Source organism: Ammospiza nelsoni, chromosome 3 (assembly GCF_027579445.1).
Source record: "Ammospiza nelsoni isolate bAmmNel1 chromosome 3, bAmmNel1.pri, whole genome shotgun sequence".
Lineage (NCBI taxonomy): Eukaryota > Metazoa > Chordata > Aves > Passeriformes > Passerellidae > Ammospiza > Ammospiza nelsoni.
Genome location: NC_080635.1, coordinates 31,783,670 through 31,808,438, shown reverse-complemented (window position 1 = coordinate 31,808,438; position 24,769 = coordinate 31,783,670). Strand labels below are relative to the sequence as shown.

Below are 24,769 nucleotides of genomic sequence, written 5' to 3'. Positions count from 1 at the left end.
TATCAGGATGTTTAATTTCGGGACTGATGAGTCAGACTGGTTTCAGCATTACTGAGCATCAAAAGCATCATGATGACCCCATCTTCATTTACCATGGACAGCTTTTCCCATAGTCATTGTTTTGAGTTGTTTTTCCCATTCCAGGCAAGCATCCTGCTACAGAGCCTTAGCAACAACTGTCAAATTTGACTGCAGAACATGTAACAGGTAATTCAATAATCCAGCTGTGCCCCCCTTCCCCCAAGTGAAGTGCAGGTTTTCTTTAACAAAGGCTCTGACTAGTCAATGTTATACTTTCTCCTCTTCGTCATCCCATCCTGCCATAACTCAATCTATTTAGACATACAGTTTACAGCAACTACATAACCATGAGCCACACTTCCCAAGTAGGATCCTCCTGTCTCTTGATACTACTGTGTTTGCTTTGGTTTTGTGAGACTAAGCATTCCAGCTTGTGTGCTGAGCTCTGTGTCCTCAGGGTTCGAGCTTAATGCAAACTACAAGACGGCTCCCAGGATCAGGTTGGAAAAGACCTGAGGTCATCGAGTCCAACCCATGACTTAACGCCACCATGGGAACTAGACAATGGCACTGAATGCCACATCCAGTCTTTCCTTGAGCACCTCCAGGGATGGTGACTCCACCACCTCCCTGGGTAGCGCATTTCAGTGTTGAATCACCTTTCTGTAAAGGAATTCCTCCAGCTGTCCAACCTGAACCTCCCCTGGGCAGCCTGAGGTTGTGTCCTCTTGTCCTGGCACTGATGGCCGGCAGGAAGAGGCCGATCCGCACTTGGCTGTGACCTTCTGGGAGCTGTAGAGTGATTAAGTCCTCCCTGAGCCTTCTCTGCTCCAGCCTAAAACACTCCCTCCTTCCGCTACGCTACACGATCGATAAACATTTTTATATCCATACAGTCATAAATTATTCAGTCTCTGCAGCGTGTTCCACGGAATCCCGGGGTTCCGGGGCTGCCCGGGCCCGCCCGCGGTCGCGGCCCTTGGGGCAGTGCGTCACTGCCGTGCGCCGGCGGCCGCCGAGGCCCCGCGCCAGGGGCGGGCCGGGGGCGGGGACGGCGCCGCGTCAGAGCGGGGAAACGAAAGCGGCGGCAGCGGCCTCGCGTCCTGCCTCACCGCGCCTCGGGAGCCCGAGCCCTTCGCAGCGGAGCCCTTCGGAGCCCGCCGCCTGCCGCGCTTTCGCCGTGAGTGCCGCCCGCTCCAGCGCGGCGCTGTCCGCCGACCCCGGTCGTGTGCGGGTCAGCGCGGGGCGCGGCCGCGGCGGCTCCCGCGGTCTCCCCGCTGCCCGCGCTCCGCCGGCGGGGGGGTCTCGGCTCGGCCTGTGGGACCGGGGCTGCGCGGCGGGCGGGGTGACGGCCGTGAGGGGCAGGGAAGGCAGTGGAGCTGGTGAAGGGTTCGGAGGGTAAGGACTGTGCGGATCGGCTGAGGGAGCTGGGGGTGTTTAGCCTGGAGAAAATGAGGCTCAGGAGAGACCTTATCGCTCTCTGCAACCCACGGAAGGAGAGTGTGGCCGGGGGGGTTCGCCCCTTCTCCAGGCAACCAGGACAAGAGGACACAGCCTCAGGCTGCACCAGGGGAGGTTTAGGCTGGACATCAGGAGGGATTTCTCCACAGAAGATGTGATTAGACCTTGGAGTGGGCAGCCCAGGGAGGTGGTGGAGTCACCATCCCTGGAGATGTTCAAGGAAAAACTGGACGTGGCACTTACGGCCATTGTCTGGTTCCCATGGTGGTGTTCACTCGTGGGTTGGGGTCCATGACCTCAGAGGTCTTTTCCAACCTAAACGATTCTGTGGGAGGCCGGTGGGGCGGTGCAAGGGGGCTGTGGGGCATGGCTGAGGATGTGGAGGGGCTTTCTCTCGCACCTGTGGGGCTCCTGAGGGACCGAGTGTCCCTAACTTGTGCCTAATTTTGCATGGTTCGAAATTTGTCGGGAAGACAGGTGTGCTGAGGGACCCTTAGTGGGGTTTGGAGGGTGGGGGTTTCGATAGGGAGCTGGCAGAAGTGAGCTGAGAGTGTTGGCCTCTCATTTGGCTCTCTCAGAAGAAATATAAAATGGCTGGTTTGTTAGAGATAAACAAGGGTAAAAAACAAAACCCTCAATTGAGGCAAGAGCAGATAAAGGTGAGCTGTCATTAAAAGAACTTCTGGTGGAAGGGAGAAGATTTCTTAGCCATAGTGCAGTGAGGTTGTGGGATCAGTTTGTAGTCAGAGTTGTGGGGGTAAAAAAAGGATTTGGCCTTAAGCTGTTTGTGGAAATAAGTTTGATAACTAAAGGTTTGAATTGGTGACCTGGGGCATCTTTTATAGCCCAACAATCCTATGTACAATAATAAACACTAATCAAGGTACAGTTTAATTTTTTTTTTTCAGTTGCAAGGAGGTTTTAGCATTTTTGCCTTTACACTTTTCCCTTTCCTTGCTTGTTGTCTTCTGCAAACCTGCCAAGCTGGCTTCTATTAACTCCATCTTAAGCATTAGACCTTTATCTGAGTTCACGCAAAATTTTTCAGCCACATCCAGAAGCTGGATATTTTGCCAGTGTTTCCTGGTGAAAAACACAACTTCACACACAACTTGAGCATGCATATTTAATAAAGTTCTTTTATCAAAGCTGTGCAGAAAAGTTCCTTTATTAATTAAGATTTGCAGAGGTGAGGTCAGAGTTGTTTGGAGTCTTGTGAGAAATTGGTTCCACCTTGCATAATCTCTGTTAGATGGATCTGACATTTTTTCAGTGTGTTTGGATAAAATGACTCTTTGATTCAGTAATGAGCTGCCATATATTTAAGTTTATAACTTTAATAACTGTCTACACCTGGGTTGACTTCATCTATGTGCATTTGGGGATAAGTAGGTTGTAGAAGTGATTTAAAATTCATCAGTTATAGGGGAATTTCCATATCAGTTTCCCATTTGATTAGTTAGACTAGATGTTTACAAAGGTGAGTTAGCTAACACTTTTACCTGAAGACATTTAAGTTGAAAAGCCTAATACTGAAGAGCATAAAATGATCTATGCCACCATGCTGCTGTGCATTACAGAAAATTATGCTTAATGTTTGCCAAGTGTGATCTTCTTCTTTTAGCATTTCAGGAAAACATGAAGAGAAGGACAGAACCCGAATTTAGCAGCCCCCAAAATAAGCAGAAGAGGATAGAAGACTTAGGATTAACCCTCAGTTCTACTTCAGATGATGAAAATCAATTCAGTAATCATACCACTCAAGGTAAGGTTGGAGATCGGGAATGTGCTGCTGCAGGGGATGTAAATAATAACCAGGAATTGAACCTACATCTCCTGAATCCTAAATCCTAATTGATAGCCTGAACTTCAACGGTACACTCTCTCTTTGGGAAAAAGGCTACATTATTTATTTTCACAACCTTGGATTGGTGTGAATTCTCTTAGGCTTTTTAAAAATCTTATGTAAACCTTTTAATCTGGGAATTGTGTGAATTCAGACGTAGAAAACTGGATTTGGATCATGATGTGCATGATCCAAGGCTCTAAACATTCTTGTCATATTGATCTTTTCAGTCTCAGCAGTTATTTCTGGTTTGGAAACTTAGTACTCAGGCATTGTGGGTGTTACACCATAAAGAAGCATCATAATTTTGTTTAAAAAGGAAGAAAGAAACCAGTAGTCTTACCACATTTCTGCAGATGGGAGAAATTGAGATGAATACAATGGAGCCAGTTGGTTGGGGCTTCTACTTTGTAGGACCATCTCTTATGCTGGCTCAATGTGATTTTCCCAGGGCACAGAGTTGTGAGAGCTCACAGGTATTTCTTTTCAGAAAGATCTCTTGCAGAGTTAACTCATTGCCTACTTTTTCTTGGAGTGTGCTGTCTCACCTGGAGCTGGGATGTACCACAGATGAGGCATGTGACCCCCACAATTGGTGTCGCTGTTGTGGGACACTCTAAACTCTCCCAAGGTGGTACTTCAGGTTGCCTCACTGTGTGCCTGCTATGTCAGAGCCTTGGGATTTCTCATGGTCATGAAGTGTTCAAGTGCCTGAACACATAAAGAAGCCTTCCCTTGTGAAAATGGAAGGGGTGTGTGTGGAAGATGAGGAGGTTGGTGTGGGAGTAGCTGTAGTTGCAGGATATATATAGTGTGTGTACCTGTCTGAGGAGGCTGGAGGTGCAGCATGTAAGAGCTGGGGTAGGGAATGCTCTGTGCACTCAGGCCTGAGCTAAAAAATTCAAACTGATGTTGTTTTCATTTTTCCCCCCCCTTTTGATTATTGAGTTCATACATGAATCAAAATAGGCTGTAAGCCTTAGTGTTTAAGAAACAAATTATACAGTTCAGCAACAATATTATGGGTTCAGTTAATTGTTTATTATTCTATTACACCCATTGTGGTTTCTAATGAAAGAAGGGAGGTTGGGGAAAGAAGTGATTTAAGATATGCTAAGCCATGCTCAGCTGATCATGGCTTAGCATATCTTAAAAACAAAAAGAGTTGTAAAGTGACTCCATTGTAACTTATGCAGTAGGTAATTGTGTTTAAGGCACTTTGAGTGTCTAGCAAATAAGACAGGTAGCAATTAGCAAAAAGTTAAAAAGCAGGTAGCAAAGTTAACTGAAGCTGTGTACCAAGAAGCAGAAAGCAGTAACTGACCCTAAAGCAAAAATCCTTTGTGAGTGTGTTCTTAGGTAAAAGCTCTGTGAAAGAAACAGGAATATATCTTGTGATAGATATTTGAAAATCGAGATGGGTACAGAATGTTGCAAACACAGGTTGAATCAGAGCCTTCCTTTTTGGAGCTGGAAGCCTCAAATGTTCATACTGTAACTGATTGCTCAGCAACAAGCACTGAGGACACATTGAAAGGTTTTTAACTACAGTTATATATTTTACAGTAGTGTCTTTCATTTTTGCTTCACTTTCTTGTAATGGCCTTTTTTTGCTGATTTTCAGTTGTGTCCTCTTACTTCACTGATGCTCAGTTTTCCAGAACAGGAAAATACAGAGATCTGTGAGTTGAGAGAGAAATAGCCTGTGCTTTGTCTTAAATTAGACAAATCTAAGAAAATTTCAATCCTTCTTTTCAAGTATTTTAATATCTTTTGGGGTTTTTCAACACTTCTGTGGAACTAAATTATTCCTTCTTAAGAGAAAAACAGAAAAAGATCAACTCTGCTAATCTTCTGTGATTTATGTCAGGAGAACTTTTGTAGTTCAACTTCCCCTATTTGTACAAACCAGCACAAAATTATTTCTAGCACTTGGCAAACAAGGGAGCTCAAGAGGCTGAGCTACCACAGAGCAAGGCTTTGCCTGCTGTGAATTGCTGCTCGTGTAGTCTGTATGAATTAGCTGTAGTAAGAAACTTGTGCCACTGCTTCATCCTCATAGTGATATTACCCCAGGAAAGCCAGAAGGACTCATTGGATTGTAGGGCCTCCCTGGGCACCCAGCTGGTACAGAGCAGGCTGAGACAAATGAGACTGCCAGGATTCCTGCCCAGATCCCAGTTACATCCTGCCTGGAGTGAGTACATTTGGGCATTTCACAGCTGGAGAGTAGCAGTGAGGACTTTACAGCTCATACAGGCCTAGGTTCTTGTCAATAGATCCCAAGGTGGAACTGGGCACAGACAGAGCTTCTTTATTTGTGCCCATGAAGGTTCTGGTGCATCAGTTTCTGGTGAGGAAGGTTTATTTTGAGTGCTTGCTATGTGTGTTGATATTACCTTGACTGAACCATTGACTTAAGTTCTTCCTCAAACCTCTCTCATGGTATTTTAAAAAAGATTGGTGTCCTCTGACCTCATCTTTCTTTTAAGTTTGTATGTATCTGTAAACTCTAGAGGTGAAAAACTCTCTCACTTGCTGTAGTGAGCTTGGGAATCCTTACAAGTTAACTGAAGTATCATAAATGTAGCTTTCTCTTCTTTCTGCAGTGTTGGCCATTTGGTAGATGCCTGTGTACTTGATATGAGTTTCTGGCTAAGTTAGGGATGAATTTGCACTTGTAGTTATGGATATGTAAGAAAATTCAAAATGTTTCATCAGGATGTAATTGTCACCATTCTCACGAGAGAATCCCTGTGGCCCTTCTCAGCTCCTCAGGATCATAGCAAAGGTCAGGCACACCACAGTACTATTGTGGTCATGCTGTGGCTGCTCTGCTGTGTGATGGGGCTTGCCCAGCCCTCTGTGGGGCCTGGAATCCATGGGGTCAGAGAAGCTGTGTGCTTCCCTGAGGCAACAGGAAAGATAACCAAGTGTTGGTTGCACAGGGTGTGTTATATTGCACCTGTAATTCATTATATTAATTCCTGTAATACATTTGAGATACTGAAGTGTCCTCTGTATGTGTTCAGAGGATTTAATGACTCTCACTATATTCTAATGTGTTTACTGAGATATCTTTCTTCCATTTTATTTTTATTTTCATTCTCACTTTTTTGTTTGTTTTCAGAATCTTCCAGTAGCACCAGTGGCTCTGACAGTGAGGGTGATGAAAAAAGACCAGTCTTCAGCAATGAGTTCAAACAAGACTCTCTTGTGGAGGGTACTTCATCTCGCTACTCAATGTATAACAGTGTCTCCCAAAAGCTGATGGTAGGTCAAAATAGTTTTGGACCAAACTATTAAGAGCTGATGAGAGCAAAGTGAAAAGACCAGTTTGTTATAAAAAATACTTTGATTCTGATCCATTTTGTAGCAGGGTTCTCTGTCTTTTATTTCCTTACTGTTTTGTACATACATGAAATTGACTGCATCCCCACGTTTTGTTACTGTTCTCTTATTGCTAAAATTTACTGAGAGAAAACCTGAAAAACTAGCAGATAATGAACATAGTTCTTTTAACCTAAGAGATGTGTACGTGTTTCAGGTGCAATGTCTTGCATTCCTCCTCTGAGTTTTATGTGAAATTTTAACTGGTATTTGAAATGCATCTGAATGCATGTTCACAACAAAGAAAATCATCACAACATGAATTTTTTTCTATACCAATGTCTTTTTTTATGAACCATTCATGCTTACTGAAGCCTGTGATGAATGGCTCCAGGCTCCTCACTACTTTTCTCTCTGAGCAAGCTCTTCCCGCATTACTGAGTCTTTTGCTGTCATTTCAAACATCATTCTTCAGATCTAGTTTTTTTGTATCCTGCCTCAGTGAAGTGAACTCACTCAAAAGTCCTGAAAGCTGCAATTGAGATTAAAAATGCTCAGTGCCTTTGAGTCACTTCAGGGCGATGTGCCATTTTCTGCACTACTCTTTGACCTCAGCAGCAGTACAGAAACTCGAGTCCACTTTTCTCAGAGTGCTCCCTTTGCTCCCTTTTTAGGCCAAGATGGGCTTCCGGGAAGGAGAAGGTCTGGGAAAATATGGCCAAGGCAGGAAAGATATTGTTGAGGCCTCCAATCAGAAGGGAAGGAGAGGCTTTGGCCTGACCCTCAAAGGATTTGATGGGGAGCTCAATGTTGATTGGCAGGATGAGCCAGAGGTAAGTACTTTCTGTTTTAAGCCATTTCTCTTGTTGTGTTCAGCAAAAACTGGGTGAAAGAATGTGTAAACTGTGTTTTTTCTTGGCAGCTGTCTCTCTTCCAGTGTCTCTAAACTGTACTTTGAGTACTAGACTTCTGTTCTGCGTTGAGTAACGGACTCTAATAAAGGGGAATGTGGTGAGGGTTTTTTTTTTTTGTGGCGGAGGTGTTTGAGGTTGTTTTTTATTTTAAAAATAAATAAGACATGTTTTAGTCCAGGAGGAAAAAACTCTACAGTTTTGGTAGAAAAAACTCTACAGTTTTCTACACCATGACTTGGTGCTGAAGTCATGGCATAACCCCTTATGCTAGCATTGGGAGGCAAACTTTTGGGGAGCAATTAGTTTTTATATTTTTCTAGTAAGAACATCTTTGGCTCTTCCCATGACTTGTATTTGCAGCCTAGTGCCTATGAGAAGGTGGACTGGTGCCCTGAATGTACCACAGAGATCCCAGATGCTCAGGAGCTGAAGGAGTGGATGACTGTGGGGAAGGTAATTTTGTATGTCTTGGTACTTACCAGCCTAAGATAAAGCAGGATACTCAGCCTGGGCCAGTTGCCCTGTCAAATAGCTGTAGAATAGCATGAACTCTGAACAACCTCTTGAGGTTGCTAGTTTAGCTTCCTACCTAAAACAGATCCAGCTAGATCTGATCAGGTTGTTCAAGGCCTTGTTTAATGGAATTTTGAGTATTTTCAAGGATGGAAGCTTTACAGCCTGTTTGGGCATCTATTCAGTGTTTGACAACCCAATGGACAAAAGAAAATTTACATATGGCTAATTAGCATTTTTTAATGTGGCTTTTGTCCATTGTTTCTTGTCTTGTCACTGTACATCTCTAGGAGCCTAGGTCAATCTTTTCTGCCTCCTGTTAGGGACTTGTCCCATTGTTAGGTACAGCAATAGGATCTCCCTTTCTGCATTCTGAACAAACTGTTCTCAGCTTTTTCTCATATACCAGGTGCTTTTTGACCCTTGTCATTTTGCTGGCCCTTTTGCTGCTTTTGTTCCAGTGTGTCCATTCTTATACTGGGGAGTGCTTAAACTGGATATAGTATTTCATATGTGATCTCAAGATGCCTAACATGGGAGAAAATTCCTCAGCCTAATTGCCACACTGCTGCTGATACAGCCTAGTGTGTGATTGGCAGCCTTCATGCATTATTGGTACATGCTGCATTCTGAAATGACAATAGCATGCTTGCTAATTGCTCCCTGTGCTCTTGTCCTGTTGCAGAGGAAGTTGATGATTGAAGATGAAACAGAGTTCTGTAATGAAGAGCTTTTACATAATGTCCTGCAGTGCAAGGTGAGCCCCCTTTTTAAAGAGGAACTGAAGTTTTGGGGAAGCAAGTGAAATAAATAATTAAAGAGGATTGAGTAGTTAGGTAATTGACAAGAGCTCAGAATGCCCTCTGTCACTTCGATGTCACTGGGATGACCTAGCATCCTTTTTTATTTTACTATCTGTTCAGCAGCCTGTTTTGAATCTCAGCCTTCTGAGAGATTTTCTTGCTATAACTCCAGCTGGCAGCTAAGTCCCCTGCAGCTGCTCACCCATTCTCCCACCAGCAGGATTGGGGAGAGCATGGGGAGGGTAAAAGTGAAGAAGAGTCATAGGTTTAGACAAAGGCAATTTAATAAGTAAAGCAAAAGCCACTCAATGGAAGGAAAGCAAAACAAGGAATTAATTCAAGGAATTAATTCACTGCTTGCCATGGGCAAGGTGATCAGCCATCTATCTTCAGGAGAGCAGGGCTCCATCAGATGCAAGGCTTACTTGGGAAGACAAAACCCTAACTCTCAATGTCCTTGGCTTCCTCCTTCTTCCCCCAGCCTTATATAGTGAGCATTATAGGGTATGGTATGGAATATCTGTTTGGGCAGTTGGGGTCACCTGTTCCCGCTATGTTCCCTCCAAACTCCAGAAGAATGCATTCCCCACCTACTTGCTGGCAGGGTGGTATGAGGATCAGAAAAGGACTTAATGATGTTCAAACGCTGCTCAGAAGTAACAAAAACATCTCTATGTTATCAACACTGTTACCATCACAAATCCAAAATGTATCTCAATACTAGCTAATATGAAACTACTACTATGAAACAAATTAACTCTACCCCAGGCAAAACCAGCTCGGAGAGGACAGAAAGCAGTCACCCGCCCTTAGGCCGACGGAAGGGCTAAAGGCTTGACTAAACTAAGGAAATGAGTTCCCCTTCTTTTCTTGTCTGTTCAGTCTTTCCTCCTAGATTTTATCATGCCCTTGTATACAGCAATAGAGTGTGTGTTTATATATGTGAAAGAAATACTTTAGGCTGGGACTGCTTTTGAGGTGGCTAACCATGTTATCAGGCTCTGGAGCTATCAGTACAGAATTTGTCAGTGTTATTAAATTTGCTTAAGAGCTGAGGTGGCTTAGAAGAAGAGCAAATATCGTTATGAGACAGAAAACCATTTTGTATTGGTGAACCAAATCCTGCATGGAGTTTGCTGTCTAAGGAGAGAGAAGCAAGAAATAAGACATGCTGATGCCTACCTATCCCTCCAGCCAGTGCCAGGTCCAGATGAGCTTTGTTTCTGTTTGTGCAGAGTGTATTTGATGAGCTGGATGGAGAAGAAATGCGTCGAGCCCGAACAAGGTCTAACCCCTATGAGATGATCCGTGGAGCTTTCTTCCTGAACAGGTTTGTAGAATCTCTGGTACTGCAGTCCCTTCCCATGTAGGTCCACTTGCAGCTGAGGGAGCCCAGGATGAAACTTATCAAGGCCCTATTTATGTGTTCACAGGGCTGCGATGAAGATGGCAAATATGGACCATGTTTTTGACTACATGTTTACAAACCCTAAGGACAGCCAAGGGGTGAGTTCCTCTAACTTTCAAACAGCAGTGCTTTCTCAGAAAATGTGGAAGGTGGGAAGAAAGGAGAATCTTTAGGATACTAGCTGGGAAAACAGGTCCTTGAAAGATTCCTCTGAGCAGTGTAGTTTATGATGTATGTGGTTTGACTGATGGGAGCTGTTACAGGTCAGAAGAATTTCCTCAGTTTCCTTTTGCAGGTGCCTTTGATAAAGGAGTATGATGCAGAGCTGCTCTACTTTGCTGATGTGTGTGCTGGTCCCGGAGGCTTCTCTGAATATGTCTTGTGGAGGCGCAAGTGGCATGCGAAAGGATTTGGCATGACCTTGAAAGGACCAAATGATTTTAAACTGGAGGATTTCTATTCTGCTTCCAGTGAGCTCTTTGAGCCTTATTATGGTATGTAATGCACCCATGAATGTTACCTGATGTTTTTGCTCATGCTGCAGCCTCTGTATTAGTGGCAGGACTGGTATCGATACCAGCAGGGGGATCTAGGAGAAGCCTAGGGAACCATTTTGCAAGGTAGAAGGGGGCTGTCATTGGAGAAAAGGCTTGAGGCTGGTGAGCTTGCATGTCAAGAAATTTTTCTGAGAAATAATTTTCATTTTTTCAAAATCATTTGCATTTCTTACCAGTCTGACCTGGGAATATGTTTCATTGCAGCAATTGATATTTGAGTTCTTTGCTTATCTGAACATTATAGAGTGCTTAAAGTTTGCTTGGCAATGTTCATCGCACATCACTGATCTCAGCCTGAAACAGTGAATGAGATGATTTGTCATAGAATCATAGAATTGTGTGGGTTGAAAGGGACCTAAAATCATCTAGCACCAACCCCCCTGCTGTGAGCAGGGACACCTTTCCAAGGGACCAGATTGCTCAAAGCCCCATCCAAGCTGGCCATGAACAGAGACTGGGCATCCACAGCTTTTCTGGGCAATGTGTCCCAGTGACTCATCACTCTGAGTAAAGAATTTCTTGTTAATGTCTATTTTAAACGTGCCCTATTTCAGTTTAAAGCCATTATGCATTATTCTATCACTATATGCCCTGATAAAAAGTCCCTTCCCATCTTTACTGTAGCCCACTTTAGATACTGAAGGATGCTTGGACTTCCTAGAGCCTTCTCTTCTCTTCTCTAAGCTAAACTGCCTCAGTGTTCTCCATCTATCCTTATGGGAGAGGTGCTCCAGCCTCCTGATGTGCCCAAAGATCTATTAGCAGAGCCAGTTAGACACCTCATTTACCTAACTGTCAGCATGTTTCTGTATCAGACCTTCCTAGCTGTGCTCTCATAATTGATTGTGGGCTCTTAGTAAAGATAAATAAAACAGATTTGGGCTAGAGGCTGTATCTGAATCACTGTGACTAAATGAGCTGCTTAACCCAAGGAGGTTTGTTATTTTAACATGTTTTACCTAGCATTGAGAAAGACTGAACAGGTGTACACAGACAATTGCTGCATCTCATCTCATGCATTGTAACTAGTTAATATTGATGATGTGTTTGAGCCCTCTGTCTGCCTTGCCTTTAGGACTAGAAGGAGAAATCCAAGGATTGCTAGTATTTGTGCTTCTTATTTCAGACTATTAAAGAAACTGGAAGGTGACTGTCGTGTAGAGCAGGGAGTTTGCTTTTCTGTTGTTGTGCCTTTTGTGGATTTTTTTTTCTCTCCACCACTTACTCATGTTGGCTGCCACTCTTACACCTGACTATGAGCTCTTAGTGAATGGTTAGTAGCACTTAAGGATTAGATCTTAGTTAAAGTGAAGGTTCATGGCAAGGGCAGCAAGGCAGATAAACACCTTGGCTGCAGTGTTTCGATCTTCATAGTTCACAGCAAACTGGTGTTACGGAGAGGAGGACATACCTGGAGATATTAATAGCCCAGTGATTTTGATTAACTTTCTTGATCCCTTTCTGTTATGCTATAAAGTCCAGTGAGGTGTGTACAGACTAATGAGAAGGAAGTAGCCTGGCATGCTATTTCTGTTGTGAAGAATGGTAAAAAATTCCAGTGTCACTTCACTTACTGACAGGATGGTTGTGAGGAGTTTGGTTATCAAAACCATTTCATGCGTCCTGATCTCTTCTGCTTTCTAGTCCTCCAGCTGAGGTAATAGAATCTGTAGTTGTAGAAGATTTACAGGGTCTAATACTAAATAGAAGTTCAGGGTTACTTGAGGCACAACTGGTAAGCTCTAGAATGCACCTTAGCTCAGCTTTCTAAAACAGCAGCTGGGGGACAATGTAGCTCTTTTAAAAGAGCCACAGAGGAAAACTGTATGAGTATTTATGCACAAATCCTACGTCTTTTTCCCTACTCCCTTTGTAAACTTGTTCACAGTTTTTTGCTTTTTAAAGCTCAAATTACACTGTGCTTGAAAATAGGCTATTATGTTTCTTTGGAATGATTAGAATTCTTAGTAGAAGGGTTCAAATGCACAATCTAAATAATTTTGCCTTGTCTGTAATAACATGTTTTTAACAGGTGAACTGTGCAGTGCAGTTGGATCTTATCTTTTCATTAGGTTCAGCTATGTGCCACTCCTGCTTGGATGAAAATATTATTTTGTCATATAGTCTTCATTTGTTTTGTGCTGAGGCTAACGTACAACTCATCATTTGAGCATGGTTATTGTATGGTCTTGTTTAAGCCCCCCAGCCACTCAATCTGAATAATTTTTCTGAATTAAAAAGCATCTTTGGTGGTGAACAAGGGACTTTGTAATGTTTATTCCATCTATCAAGGTCTATTCAATTTCTGACTAAATGTTGATTGAATACAATAGATCATCTGCACATACTGATCTTTTATTTGTACTTGCAAATGTATTATTGATTGTCTCCTTTTTTTCTTTAGGAGAGGGTGGGATTGATGGAGATGGAGACATCACTCGATCAGAGAACATTACTGCTTTCCAGAATTTTGTTTTGGACAATACTGATCACAAGGGAGTGCATTTCTTAATGGCTGATGGGGTTGGTTTATTTCTTTTTCTTCCTGCACTAAAAAAAGCCTGACAAAACTGACACCTTTGTCTGTATGCAATAGGGTGTTTGACATGTGTAGCTACAATTATGAAATTGTACAAGCCTTGCCATTAAAATTCCTAGTGCTGATTCTTCTACTTTAAACAAACAGAAATGATCATGATTCTATTATTTAGTACCTCAGAATCCTTTGCTTGACCAACAGATTTGTGGAGATACTAATCATATGCCATGCACTTTGCAGGGTTTCTCAGTGGAGGGCCAGGAGAATCTGCAAGAAATCCTGAGCAAGCAGCTCATGCTTTGCCAGTTCCTCACAGCACTGTCCATTGTCCGGACAGGTATGTTCTGTCCATTAACCTTCCTCCTTCTCTGAGGTGTCTATGGCACTGGGGAACGTTGCTGTACAATTTTTATTAGTGCCTTGAAGTCTGCTCTGCCATGAGTTGCACAGAATTGAATGTGTATGCATAAGTCCTGAGATGGTTGTCACAAAGCTAAGAGATGTGGCGAGAAAAATAAGCTAATCTGTTGTGATAACTGGGCAGTCTACCTGAGATTTATGGCACTAGCTGGACCAACCTCCTCAATATCCCAGCTGATTGGAGCTGAGTGGTGTTTATCCAGTTCTTTCTTTCCTCTAGCTTTTCTCCTTTAAATCTGTCATCTGTGGGATAAGAACTAATGATCCCTTACCCTGTGTTAGTGCACCTCATTGTTGGTAAATGATGGACCTTACACTGTCTCCTTCCAATGGGTCCTGTCTTCCACTGAGTTTAGTTAGCCTTTGGCACTGATATAGAAGACAATTTGTAACAAAATGATAATTTGTATCTTATGCCCTATGTTTTGAGGAACCTGAGGCAATGATCTACTAAGGAGTAGTCTCAAATGAGATGTGATAAAAGGGGCAGCTTTCTTTAAGTCTTTCCTACATGGGTAGACAATAGTTCTGTAAAAATGATGATAGTTCTGCCTGCTTTTTGTTTGGGGAAATTGGGAATCTTGTTTGAAGGAGAGGGGCAACACAGACTCTTTTCTCTCTGGATGGCAAGTTGTTCTGTTCAGGTAACATCTATTAGTCTTTTCCTCTAGTCTGAGGTTCCTTGTTGCATATATCAGGGCTCCTCTTCCCTGGAGGCTTTGGGATGGCATACTGCCAGGCTGTAGGGCACAGTCTGGGCCTGGAAGGGAAGGATGGGGGGCAGATAGGAGGTTTGCTTGTGAGACAGCCTATGTACCAATTAGATTCTTGCCAAGGGAATGCTTTTTTTCTCTTTGCTGCAGACACATAGGGAAGATGTTTCATGAAGTCTTGCTGGCCCACTTCATAACTGTGTTCTGGATGCTGTTTAATTGCACAAAAACTCTGTTACTAGTTTTGCAGAAGGATTGAGGTGCTCAGTATCTCCTTATTTCCTTATTATCTCCTGGCATCAATGTACTTCCTCTTTTTTTTACAGGAGGACATTTTGTCTGCAAAACCTTTGACCTGTTTACTCCATTCAGTGTGGGTCTTGTTTATCTGCTGTATTGCTGCTTTGAGAGAATTTGCATCTTTAAACCTGTGACAAGCCGCCCTGCTAACTCAGAGAGGTGAGATGCTTGAGCATGAGGGCCTACTAAAGAGAGCAATCCTCTAAATACAGTGATAGATAGATTTGGGTAAGCTTAGTGGAGGCTTTGTGACCTGCCTCAATTAGCAGGTGTCTTGGAGGAGGAAACATTTTAGCTGTTTGGTAAATTATAGACAAGGTAGAGATGATATTTGCCAAATTACTGTTATGGAAAGGAAGCTATGGAACTGGGTATGTAACAGATCTTGTTTTGCATGAAACAACTATGGTTTCATGAAGCCAGAGGATATATGAGAGGTTGGACATGAGCTGGCACTGTGTGCTCACAGCCCAGAAAGCCAGTTGTATCCTGGGTTGCTTCCAAAGCAGCATGGCCAGCAGGATTAGGAAAGGGACTGTGCCCTGCTACTCTGCTCTGGTGAGACCCATCCTGCAGTGCTGCATCCAGCTCTGGGGTCCCCAGCACAAGGAAGGATATGGACCTGTTGGAGCAAGTCCAGAGGAGGAAAACCAACATGATTTCAACGATGGAGCACATTTCCTATGAGGAAAGACTGAGAATTGGGATTGTTCATCCTGGAAAAGAGAAGGCTTAGGGGTGGCCTAACTGGGGCCTTCAGTACTTGAAGGTACTGGATGATCTTTAAGATCCCTTCCAACCCAAACCATTCTATGATTCTGTGATATTATCTGTGTTTTCATTGTATCTGTCAATTTTAGCAGAATTGATTTATTACTTGGGGGAGATATGTGGGGGGTTTTCATAGGGTTGCATTTCCTTGTCTTTCCAGAGCTTAGAAAATGTACGATGACTCAGTGATAGGTCAGTTTGCATCTTCCTAAGGATATTCAGGAGGAAAGAGTTCCTGGAGTTTGGGAAGCTCCCCTTTAAATGGGAGTGTGGCAGAAAAGTTGGCTGTGTGAAGGAACTGATGTCTCTGCCTTGCTGTGCAGGTACGTGGTGTGCAAAGGCCTGAAGTCAGGCATTGAGGATGTGCGGGATTACCTGTTCACAGTAAACATCAGACTCAACCAGCTGCGCAATTCCGACGTGGATGTGAATCTTATCGTCCCGCTGAACATGATCAAAGACAACCAGGACTTCTACAATTACATTGTCCAATCCAATGAAAAGTGAGTTACTGTGGGTGATGAAGGCTGCTGGCTGTAGGCAGATTAATTTAGCGTGGCTTTCCTGTGTAACTTCTTACACTCATGGAAGTACTTGTTGATGCTGCCACACTGCTCTGCTTTTGTTCCCTGAGAGGCTGAGCAGAGCAGGGGTCCCTGTGCAGACAGAAATTCTGTATTGCTGTTAGTGACTGTTTGGCCTCAGAGAACTGTGTAGAAAAGAAAATACTGCCTAATTTGTTCCAGTGATCTTCCTGTCAGTTTGAATCATATTGGCTAAGATCCCTCATTGCTCTGTGAATCAGACTGGCTTCCCCCTGTTGTCCCAGCACTCTTTCTTGTTTTGAACAGTAGAACAATGTTGGTGGTGATTAATTTCCTCCCTGACTAAAACTTTTCTTCTCTTTTAGCCACTGCAAAGTTCAGATAAAGGCACTAGCCAAAATCCGTGCCTTTGTTCAAGACACGTGAGTATATTCCTCTGCCTTTTGGTGAAGATTGAATTAACCTACTATTAATGAATTGTTTTGCCCTTATTTAATAAGTTATTGATTTGAGTTGGTACTTGTCTTGGCCTTTGGAGCCAGGAAAGTGAAAAGTGCTTTTAGGTAGCTCAGTTTGTGTCTCCACCTGAGTTATTTGCAGAGATGTGTGGGTGGCTGGAGGAGTCCTGAAAACTGACGGTCTATTATCACCCTTGTCGAGAAGGCTTCCATGCATTGGATGATTTCCAGTTACCATAAGTGAGCTTGCTTCTTACCAGGAATGTAAGCAGAAGAGTAACTTGCAGCTGGTATTTTCAATTCAACAGTAACCATCCAAGTTGATTGTGGGTCATAGCTGTTCATCTTTCCAGGGGCAATTCAAAACATCTATGTTACAGACCTAGAATTACCTAAAGTTTGATGTTAATTGCTTGCATAAAAATAAAGCCATTGCAATGTTTCCCTGCTATGGCTTTTCTGCTCAGGTGTTATCCAGACATAATATGGGGTAGAAAGTTGAGAGAATATGGTAGTTAGAAATTGTCTTAGAGCTGATTCTACCTTGAAACTGTAATTTGTATGGCCTTCAGCAGGTTTGCACTGTTATTCTTAAGTAGGTCTGTGTACCCAGCTCTTGGAGATTAGCATAAGTTTGTACAAATACATAACTTAGTGAAAATATTTATACCCAGTGGTACTTTCATGGAATGAAGGGATGGCTGATAGTCAGTAGTGCAAACCATGAAACAAAGCTAAACACAGGAACTCGAGGGTGGGGAGGGAAGGCAGCAGCCTCTTTCATACAACCCTTTGTGGAGCAGTTCATGTTTGTTGTTCTCAAGCCAGATGCTGAAAGTTCCAGATTTTATAAGGCTGGGATATAAAATGCTGCAAGATCAAGGAGGTTTCACCATCTTTAACAGTTTGCTGTCTTTCTTTAGAACGCTGGTTGAGCCACGGCAGGCTGAAATCCGAAAGGAGTGTCTCCAGCTATGGGGGGTAAGTAAGGGGTCAAGCAGGCAAATTGTGAAGGTGTCCTTGCTACAGTGAAACAAGAGTGGAGCTGCAGTAAAGATAGGACTTTCTAGACAGAGGTTCAATATCTTGTCTTGTGGGAAAGTCAGAAAGCGTTTCAAGCTGTTGTGTAATCAAACAGGATGTCCCTGATTTATTGTGTATGGCTTAACTGAGCAGGCTTCTTTACAGTTGAGAATATTTCATTGTACACAGGGTGAACTTAGCACCTAGATCCCAAGCAGCAGAGCTTTCTAAAAGGTCTCATTTTATGAGTCTGCAGTTTCTGTTTCCTAAGCTTTTGACTGCAGTGAGGCCATAGATATGGCAGTTAGTTTCACAGGCTGATGGTGTGTCTTTGATGAAAGGATATTTCATCAAAACATGCATGACATCAAAGGTTTAGACGAAATCTTTCTGGAGCTGCTGGTTGGTTTCTGTGAGATGTGGCATGCCTACATTAAATTTGCAAAACATGTGTGACATTTTATTTGCCACATGACATATCTTCTTCATCTTGAATCCCAAGAGCAGGAGTTTCAGGGGCAGAATGTCCTGTCATATATTGAAACCAGAAATGTTCCTTTCAATGTGCCAGAGAATTAGCACCCAGTATCAATTGTTTGAATTTGTTTTCAGATTCCTGATCAGGCTCGTGTTGCTCCTTCATCTTCAGATCCCAAGTCCAAGTTCTTTGAGCTGATTCAGGTGAGAGCTTGCCTAGAATCCTTTCATACAAATACAACTTTTTTTTCATATTGGAATTAAGAGATGAAGAAGCTAGTCCTGGATTATTGCTTCATGTAGAATTGTTTACCTGCGTGTTGATGTGTCTATCTTGCCTTTTCCATATTTTGCTCTTTAGGGCACAGACATTGATACCTTCAGTTACAAACCCACTCCTCTGAATTCCAGCACACTGGAAAAAATTCGCCAAGTGTTAGATTACCGGTGTATGGTGTCTGGAAGTGAGCAGAAGTTCCTCTTGGGGTTAGGGGTAAGTGCTAAGAACAGTCTGGGAGTCTTGCTGATTAATTTCAATGCTACTATTCTGCCTTGCAGTTTCATCTCATCTTTTTCTGCCCTTAAAGGCCTAAAAGAATCTCATCAGCAGTACCTGAGACTGCTAGTTATTTATGTTTCTTTCTCCTGATGTCACTGCCTTTCACACTAATTAACCCTTTTTCTGTAATCTCAGCCTACACAGAGACCTGCACTCCTGCTAGTGTCTCTAATTATCTTCACTGTCCTTTTAAAGGTCTTTGTGTGGGTGTGAAAAGTCACTGGTAGATTAGAATTGGTGTTTTTGTTCCTTTGCTGTAGAGGTTGAGATTCTTCCTTAAAACTTATGACAAAGAAACTGCCTGTGACAGCCTAGGACAAAAAGATTCTCTGAGGGTTGCTCTGCAGTTAGAGGTCTCTTCTCCACCCCTGCCCTCAGGAAGCCTTGGCTGAATCTCACTCAGTCTTTATGTACAGAAATCACAGATCTACACCTGGGGTGGTCGCCAGTCAGACCGCTGGACAAAGCTGGATTTGAAAACTGAGCTGCCACGAGATACTCTTCTCTCTGTGGAGATTGTTCATGAGCTAAAAGGAGAGGTAGGAACCTACTTTCTCTTACCATTTTGCTACAAAGAGCAGTTTCACTTAATCTCTGTATGATACTGCAGAATAAATGTTCCATCTGTGCCGGGTACAAGGTGGGCTTTTTTTGTATAAGATCTTTAGAGTAACTATTTTGAATTAAGTTCTTTCTGTCCAGTCCTAGAAATATGAGCCTTCAACATTGTTTTGAAAACACTCTGGACCTACCTGATGTGTTGCTGTTCTAAGTGGAGCTGCTCATGACACTGCCACCATGACTTCATGTGTCTGTGGCTCTGTGGGTACATAACCGCTCAGTAGTGACTGCAGGCTACGGGGAGGAGATCCTCGGGGTATATTTACAGTGTAAAGTGAAAAATCCCAGGTGCCTGGGAAGTTTCCCTGTCCTCTTGCACCTCAGGCAAGGATACTGTAGAGTACTGGGCTTTGTGATACCTGATAAGGCACAGATAGCTGGTGATGGCAGCTGTGGTCCTGCCCTCTCTCCCTCCCCTAAGACAGAACTGGGTATTTGAGATGCACCAGTTCTTGGAGGATGCCATGTTCCTGTATAACAGGCAGCAGGGAATTTGTGTGCTTCTAATACCTGGAAAGGTGCCTTCTTGCTAGAAGAGATGTCCTGTCAAAAAACAGGCTATAAATCAAAGCTGAAATATCAACAGTGTGAATAATCAATCTCTGTATTGCTGTCCTTAGGGGAAAGCCCAGAGAAAAATCAGTGCAATCCACATCCTTGATGTCTTGGTGCTGAATGGCAATGATGTTCGAACGCAGCATTTCAACCAGAGGTATGTAGGTTCTGGAGAAGCTTTTTTCTGTACATGTGTAGGAGTGACTGGGAAACAGTGTTCAGACAAAAAGCAGTATGCTGAGCATGGGGAGACAAGTGCATTCAGCTGAAACACTGCTATAAAGATGAACTGGGAATGAAGCTGCTCTGAACTGAAGTACATATAGGCTTTTCCAACTGTATCTTCTCTGTGTATGAGGGCAGCTCTAGTTCTTTCTTAGCTTAAGGTAAGCCAGGCACGGCTAGGGTAAACTGACCATTCTGGGAATATGAATGACCTGAGAGAGAAGGAGCAAACCACTCTGTTTCCTTCCTCAGGGACATAATGTCTCTGCTAATCCTGCTAGCCTGATAAATATATCAGTGTTCAACAGCATGAGGACTAAGAGAGTAAGCTATGAAGACTCATTTGTAATGGATAATAGGCAGTATCACTGGGCACTGAATTGGGAGGGTGGAATGAAAAGAAATCTTGCCAGACCCATTTGCCTAGCAGTATGCATGTCCTGAGTTGTCAAATCACTCTGTTGAAGCTGTTCCCTCCCTGCTGTGCCAAAGGCCCCGTTAACTTGCTGGGTTCTGTTTCCATGTTCATTCAGGATTCGGCTGGCAGAGAAGTTTGTCAAAGCTGTTTCCAAACCCAGCCGGCCGGACATGAACCCCATCCGGTGAGTGACACCTCCTTCCCTCAGCCTCGCCTGCCTTGGTGTCACTGTGTGGAGGACATGAAGGGGTGTTAAGTTTCAGGCTGAAATTTATAGTTCTGGTATGTTCTTTGGAAAGAGGCTAAAAGCTTTTAGTACATTTAAGGTAAATATTGTTAATGGAGAAGTTGTGCCCTTCTTTCACATGTCACCTTTCATCATAGGTGGATTGGCTGGTGTTGATTCCAAATGTGTGTGATGGTAGGTCTAGTACCCAGTGAGCTTAATCATTGCAAAGAATTCTCTCCTTGTCTGCCCTGAAGGGTCAGCAGCAGTACAGTGATGCTGACTGTTAGTAAATGCAGGACTGACCAGCATCTCTGAGGGCAAGGCTTTTGTTACAACCCCCAGGAAAGTTCCTGACAAAGGGTTTCAGCTTTGGTTGTCTCCTGGCCTTCTATTTCATTAATTCTACTGCAGTGTAGCATAAGAGCACCACTGTGAAGGCATCAGTTACGTATTATGGACAAAACAGCTTCTCATTCACAAGCTGAAGTGCAGCAATATCAGGAAAAAATCTGGAGGAAGGGAAAGAGGATCTTCTCCTTAATGGCTTAATGAAAGGTAACGAGTGGAATCTCTGCCTAATGACAAATGGACATTCTAATAATTGGAGGAACCCAAAATGCTGGGGAAGGCTGAAGGTGAAGTGAGGAGGAGAGCTGGAGAAATGGATTGTAGAGGGGTCATTTGCTGCTTTTGTGGAAAGGTGTTAAAGTGCTCCTGCTGTACTCTTTTGAAGCCTGATACTTGTAGCAGTATGTGAGAAATGAGTGGTTGGGGTGTCCAATCAGAGGCAGTGCTTTTTTAACTTACTCATTGTTTTTCTGTATCTCAGAACAACAAAACCAGTTTGATGTAATGACAGAATGAGGACTCAAAACAATCTTTACTGATTAAAAAAAAAAAGCTCTTTTTACCTCAGGGTAACTAACAAGTTTGTTGTACCTCTGAGGATAGTAATGGTGAAGATCAGATTGTTAATTTTACTGTGAGGCCAACATGTTGAAGCCAGAACATGCCTGGGACTGAGCTTGGTCAATTTATCTAATGGGAAAACAAAAGCACCTGACTTTCACTGTTTTCATTTTCTGTATAGTCAACCTGAGGTAAAAATGTACAGTTGCCTTAGCAGCAAGGACATTTATCTGCTGCTTACAGCAATCCAGCCATGGGCATGCAGGTGTCAGGTTTTCTCAAGCCAGGAAAAACTAGGCACTGAAGCATAAAGATAGAGGAGATGAAGAAGGGTAAAGCTCAGTTGAGCCTGACTACCTCATGCTATATAAAACCAACAATTTGTCTGCTACCTGTAGCTGGGCAGAAAAAAAAAAGCACAGTTTAAACTTTTTTGAAATAATGTTTTTGTCTTGTCTTCCCAGAGTGAAGGAAGTATACAGATTGGAAGAAATGGACAAGATTTTTGTGAGGTAAGCATTTGGTGCAAATAAAATGTCAGGGCCCACTGAGGTTATCAGTCATTGTGCAGAGCAATGGGAGGGAATGTTCTGATCTGTGCTAGTGGGGTCATGCAGAAAGAGCTGTTAGAGCTCTGTTAGAGCTCGTGGTGGCTGCTGTTCCTGAGATGCTGCTCACTCAGAGCATCATTCTAATGCCATAGATGTGGCCAATGCACTTCATAACAGTTGGAGTAGCAACAGTGCCTGAGTTTGGGTGCAGAAGTATCAATGACTTCTCAGTGGCCTGAAAGGTCAAGAATTCACACTTGAAACAGGAACCCTATTTGGATTAATTATGGTAGCTTATCACAGATTTTTCCCCACAGCACTCAATTGGCAGCCTGATATAGACAGGTCTGACTGGTTTCTCTTGTCCTGGATGGAAAGGCAAAAACTCCAGTTTTTCAGGGTGTGATGATTTTGATCCTATCCTGTGCAGTGCTGTCAGTTCTCACTGTGACACTCTGGGGAAGGGGATGCAGATGGTACCAGGTGTGTAGAAGCACAGTAAAGGAAGGAACACTCTCTATCACTGCCTTCTCTCAACGTTTAGGTTAGAGATGAAAGTCATCAAGAGTTCAGGAGGAATGCCCCGGCTGTCCTACACCGGCCGAGATGATCGGCATTTTGTGCCCACAGGACTCTACATTGTACGGACTATGAACGGTAGGAAAGAGAGTCCCCACTCCCTCTCAGCTTTTCTTTGTCTCTCCAAGTAAAAAGTACTGACTAGGCTTGCTCATCTTGTAACTTGGTAAAAAATGAATGGCAATGTTCGAATGGCTAGAGATTAAGTGTTTGCATGTAATGGGGGTAGCTTGGATTTGGGTGAGGTTTAGGGTATTATATGTAAGTTTTTGTGTTGTGGGTTGATTAGCTATCATGGGGGTAATTCCATTTTTTTTACATGACTGACTACCTTCTTTTTTAATGAGATCACAATTTTTCATCAAGATGTTTTCCAGAGTAATAGGAAGTGGAAATACCCTGTTTCAAATGTCAGCTTCTAAATGGAGGGAGATGGGGTTTTTTTTTGTGAATAGAGAACAGCTTGGAAAGCAGGTTGTCTTGGGAGAAGGAAGGAAAAAGGAGTAATGGAAGGATCACAGTTACTCTTATAGATTCCTCCTCCCTGCTTTTACTGTATGTCTATTTCTTCTGTGATTTTTTTTTTTCCTCTGATCCCTGTAACCCCTCTGGCTAGATCCCTGGACAATGGCATACAGTAAAAACTTCAAGAAGAAATTCTTCTTCAACAAAATGACCAATGTAGCAACATACAACCTCCTTCCTGAAGCCATTGCACCCTTTCAGTGAGTATGAGCCAGAGCTGAGGCTATGGATGAGTATGTGTCTGCCAGTGTGTGTGTGTGCCTGGGTGTTTGGGAGGGAGCTCTGCAGGGCTGTGTCCTTGCAGTCGTTTGCAGTGCAAGTGTAGCTGATCACCAGAAGGGTGTGCTGCAGGAGCTGGCACCTTGTCAGGCTGTCAGGAAACTGCTGATGTGGAATCATGGATTTTGCAATTAATGGCTATGAATAGTGAACATGTCACAACTTCGTTCCTCTGTCTGCATCAGACTACAAGTTACTGAACCTCCTGCATGCAGGGAAGTAGAAATTGAGCCCAGCAACTGTAATTTGCTCCATCTATGTATTTAACATGTTTGGTTGGAAGTTGCTAATTTAAAAGCAAATCCCAGCTCATTTAGCCCAGGCTCTGAATAACCTGTGGGAAGCTGGGAGCTTTTTTAAAGAGAGTGAGAGAGTAAAACAGTAGCTCCTTGGGAAAGGATGGAGTGGCATGCCATTGGACAGTTATTAACATTGTGGCTGCTGAAAACCATCCCTATCTACTGAGTACTAGGCTGAGGGCATTACCCAAGTACAGCAAATCCTGAGTCTGGTGCCTCAGGGCTCCTGGGTAGAGATGTTCTGCACTACTACCATTACTCAAGACTGTGCCTCTGAGTAAGAACTTGATATGAAATAGCACTCCTGATTTTCTCACTTTGAACCTCCTTACTGTCTTAGAGCAGTGCTTTCAAGAATCCTTAAGCCTTTCTTCATGTGGTGAATGGCAGAACAGGCTTAAAAGGAGAGGCACATGATGCTTTTTCCCTCAGTGTGTCAGGGTGGGGTTAGTTCTGCCTATGTACTCTGAAATAGGCTAGCATGAATCTACAGGAATGGCTGAGGAGGTGGAGGGAGTGCTTGTGTGGGACTCCAGAAGGGATGTGTTGTGGTTAGTGAGTACTAATATGTCTATAATTAGCCACTGACATGTGCTCTTGTCGCTGTGCTGGTACTGCTTTGTTAGAACAGAAGCATTAAATAAGCTATGAATATTAAGTGTCAGTAATTGTACAAAACTAAAGGCTGCTGTGTTGGCAGTAATTAGTAGCTCTGATTTCATTATGGCTGGGACTGTGTGGATGCAGTGAGGAAGGGCTGTGCTTGATGGATGGAGTGGGAGATGGCATTGTAGGACCAGAACTCTCAGCAGCAAAGCAGGGCTCAGTTATTTCACATGAGGGGAAGGAGGGAATGATCCTAGCTGCTTTTGTGCCATGGGAAGTGCTGTTTGTTTGCAAAGCTACATAGGACAGCTGTTA

General features: G+C 43.3%; 1 protein-coding gene across 2 annotated transcripts in view; it reads left to right on the top strand.

Annotated features, from left to right (window-relative positions):
• The first annotated feature begins 1,099 nt into the window (after nucleotides 1-1,099).
• Nucleotides 1,100-24,769, top strand: part of CMTR1 (cap methyltransferase 1) — a 26,964-nt gene continuing 3,294 nt past the window's right edge. Inside the window, exons 1-23 of one of the 2 annotated variants that reach the window (XM_059467771.1) lie at nucleotides 1,100-1,201; nucleotides 3,107-3,247; nucleotides 6,459-6,601; nucleotides 7,333-7,491; nucleotides 7,933-8,025; nucleotides 8,771-8,842; nucleotides 10,124-10,218; nucleotides 10,322-10,394; nucleotides 10,592-10,790; nucleotides 13,258-13,376; nucleotides 13,633-13,729; nucleotides 14,852-14,984; nucleotides 15,920-16,099; nucleotides 16,507-16,563; nucleotides 17,523-17,580; nucleotides 18,235-18,303; nucleotides 18,461-18,592; nucleotides 19,075-19,197; nucleotides 19,900-19,991; nucleotides 20,593-20,661; nucleotides 22,080-22,127; nucleotides 22,711-22,823; nucleotides 23,362-23,470. In XM_059467771.1, coding sequence (XP_059323754.1) covers nucleotides 3,121-3,247; nucleotides 6,459-6,601; nucleotides 7,333-7,491; nucleotides 7,933-8,025; nucleotides 8,771-8,842; nucleotides 10,124-10,218; nucleotides 10,322-10,394; nucleotides 10,592-10,790; nucleotides 13,258-13,376; nucleotides 13,633-13,729; nucleotides 14,852-14,984; nucleotides 15,920-16,099; nucleotides 16,507-16,563; nucleotides 17,523-17,580; nucleotides 18,235-18,303; nucleotides 18,461-18,592; nucleotides 19,075-19,197; nucleotides 19,900-19,991; nucleotides 20,593-20,661; nucleotides 22,080-22,127; nucleotides 22,711-22,823; nucleotides 23,362-23,470 — 2,360 coding nt within the window. In that variant the 5' untranslated portion in view covers nucleotides 1,100-1,201; nucleotides 3,107-3,120. Of the gene's footprint in view, nucleotides 1,420-3,106; nucleotides 3,248-6,458; nucleotides 6,602-7,332; nucleotides 7,492-7,932; nucleotides 8,026-8,770; nucleotides 8,843-10,123; nucleotides 10,219-10,321; nucleotides 10,395-10,591; nucleotides 10,791-13,257; nucleotides 13,377-13,632; nucleotides 13,730-14,851; nucleotides 14,985-15,919; nucleotides 16,100-16,506; nucleotides 16,564-17,522; nucleotides 17,581-18,234; nucleotides 18,304-18,460; nucleotides 18,593-19,074; nucleotides 19,198-19,899; nucleotides 19,992-20,592; nucleotides 20,662-22,079; nucleotides 22,128-22,710; nucleotides 22,824-23,361; nucleotides 23,471-24,769 lie in introns of both variants that reach the window. The other variant, XM_059467770.1, reaches the window with a different exon arrangement.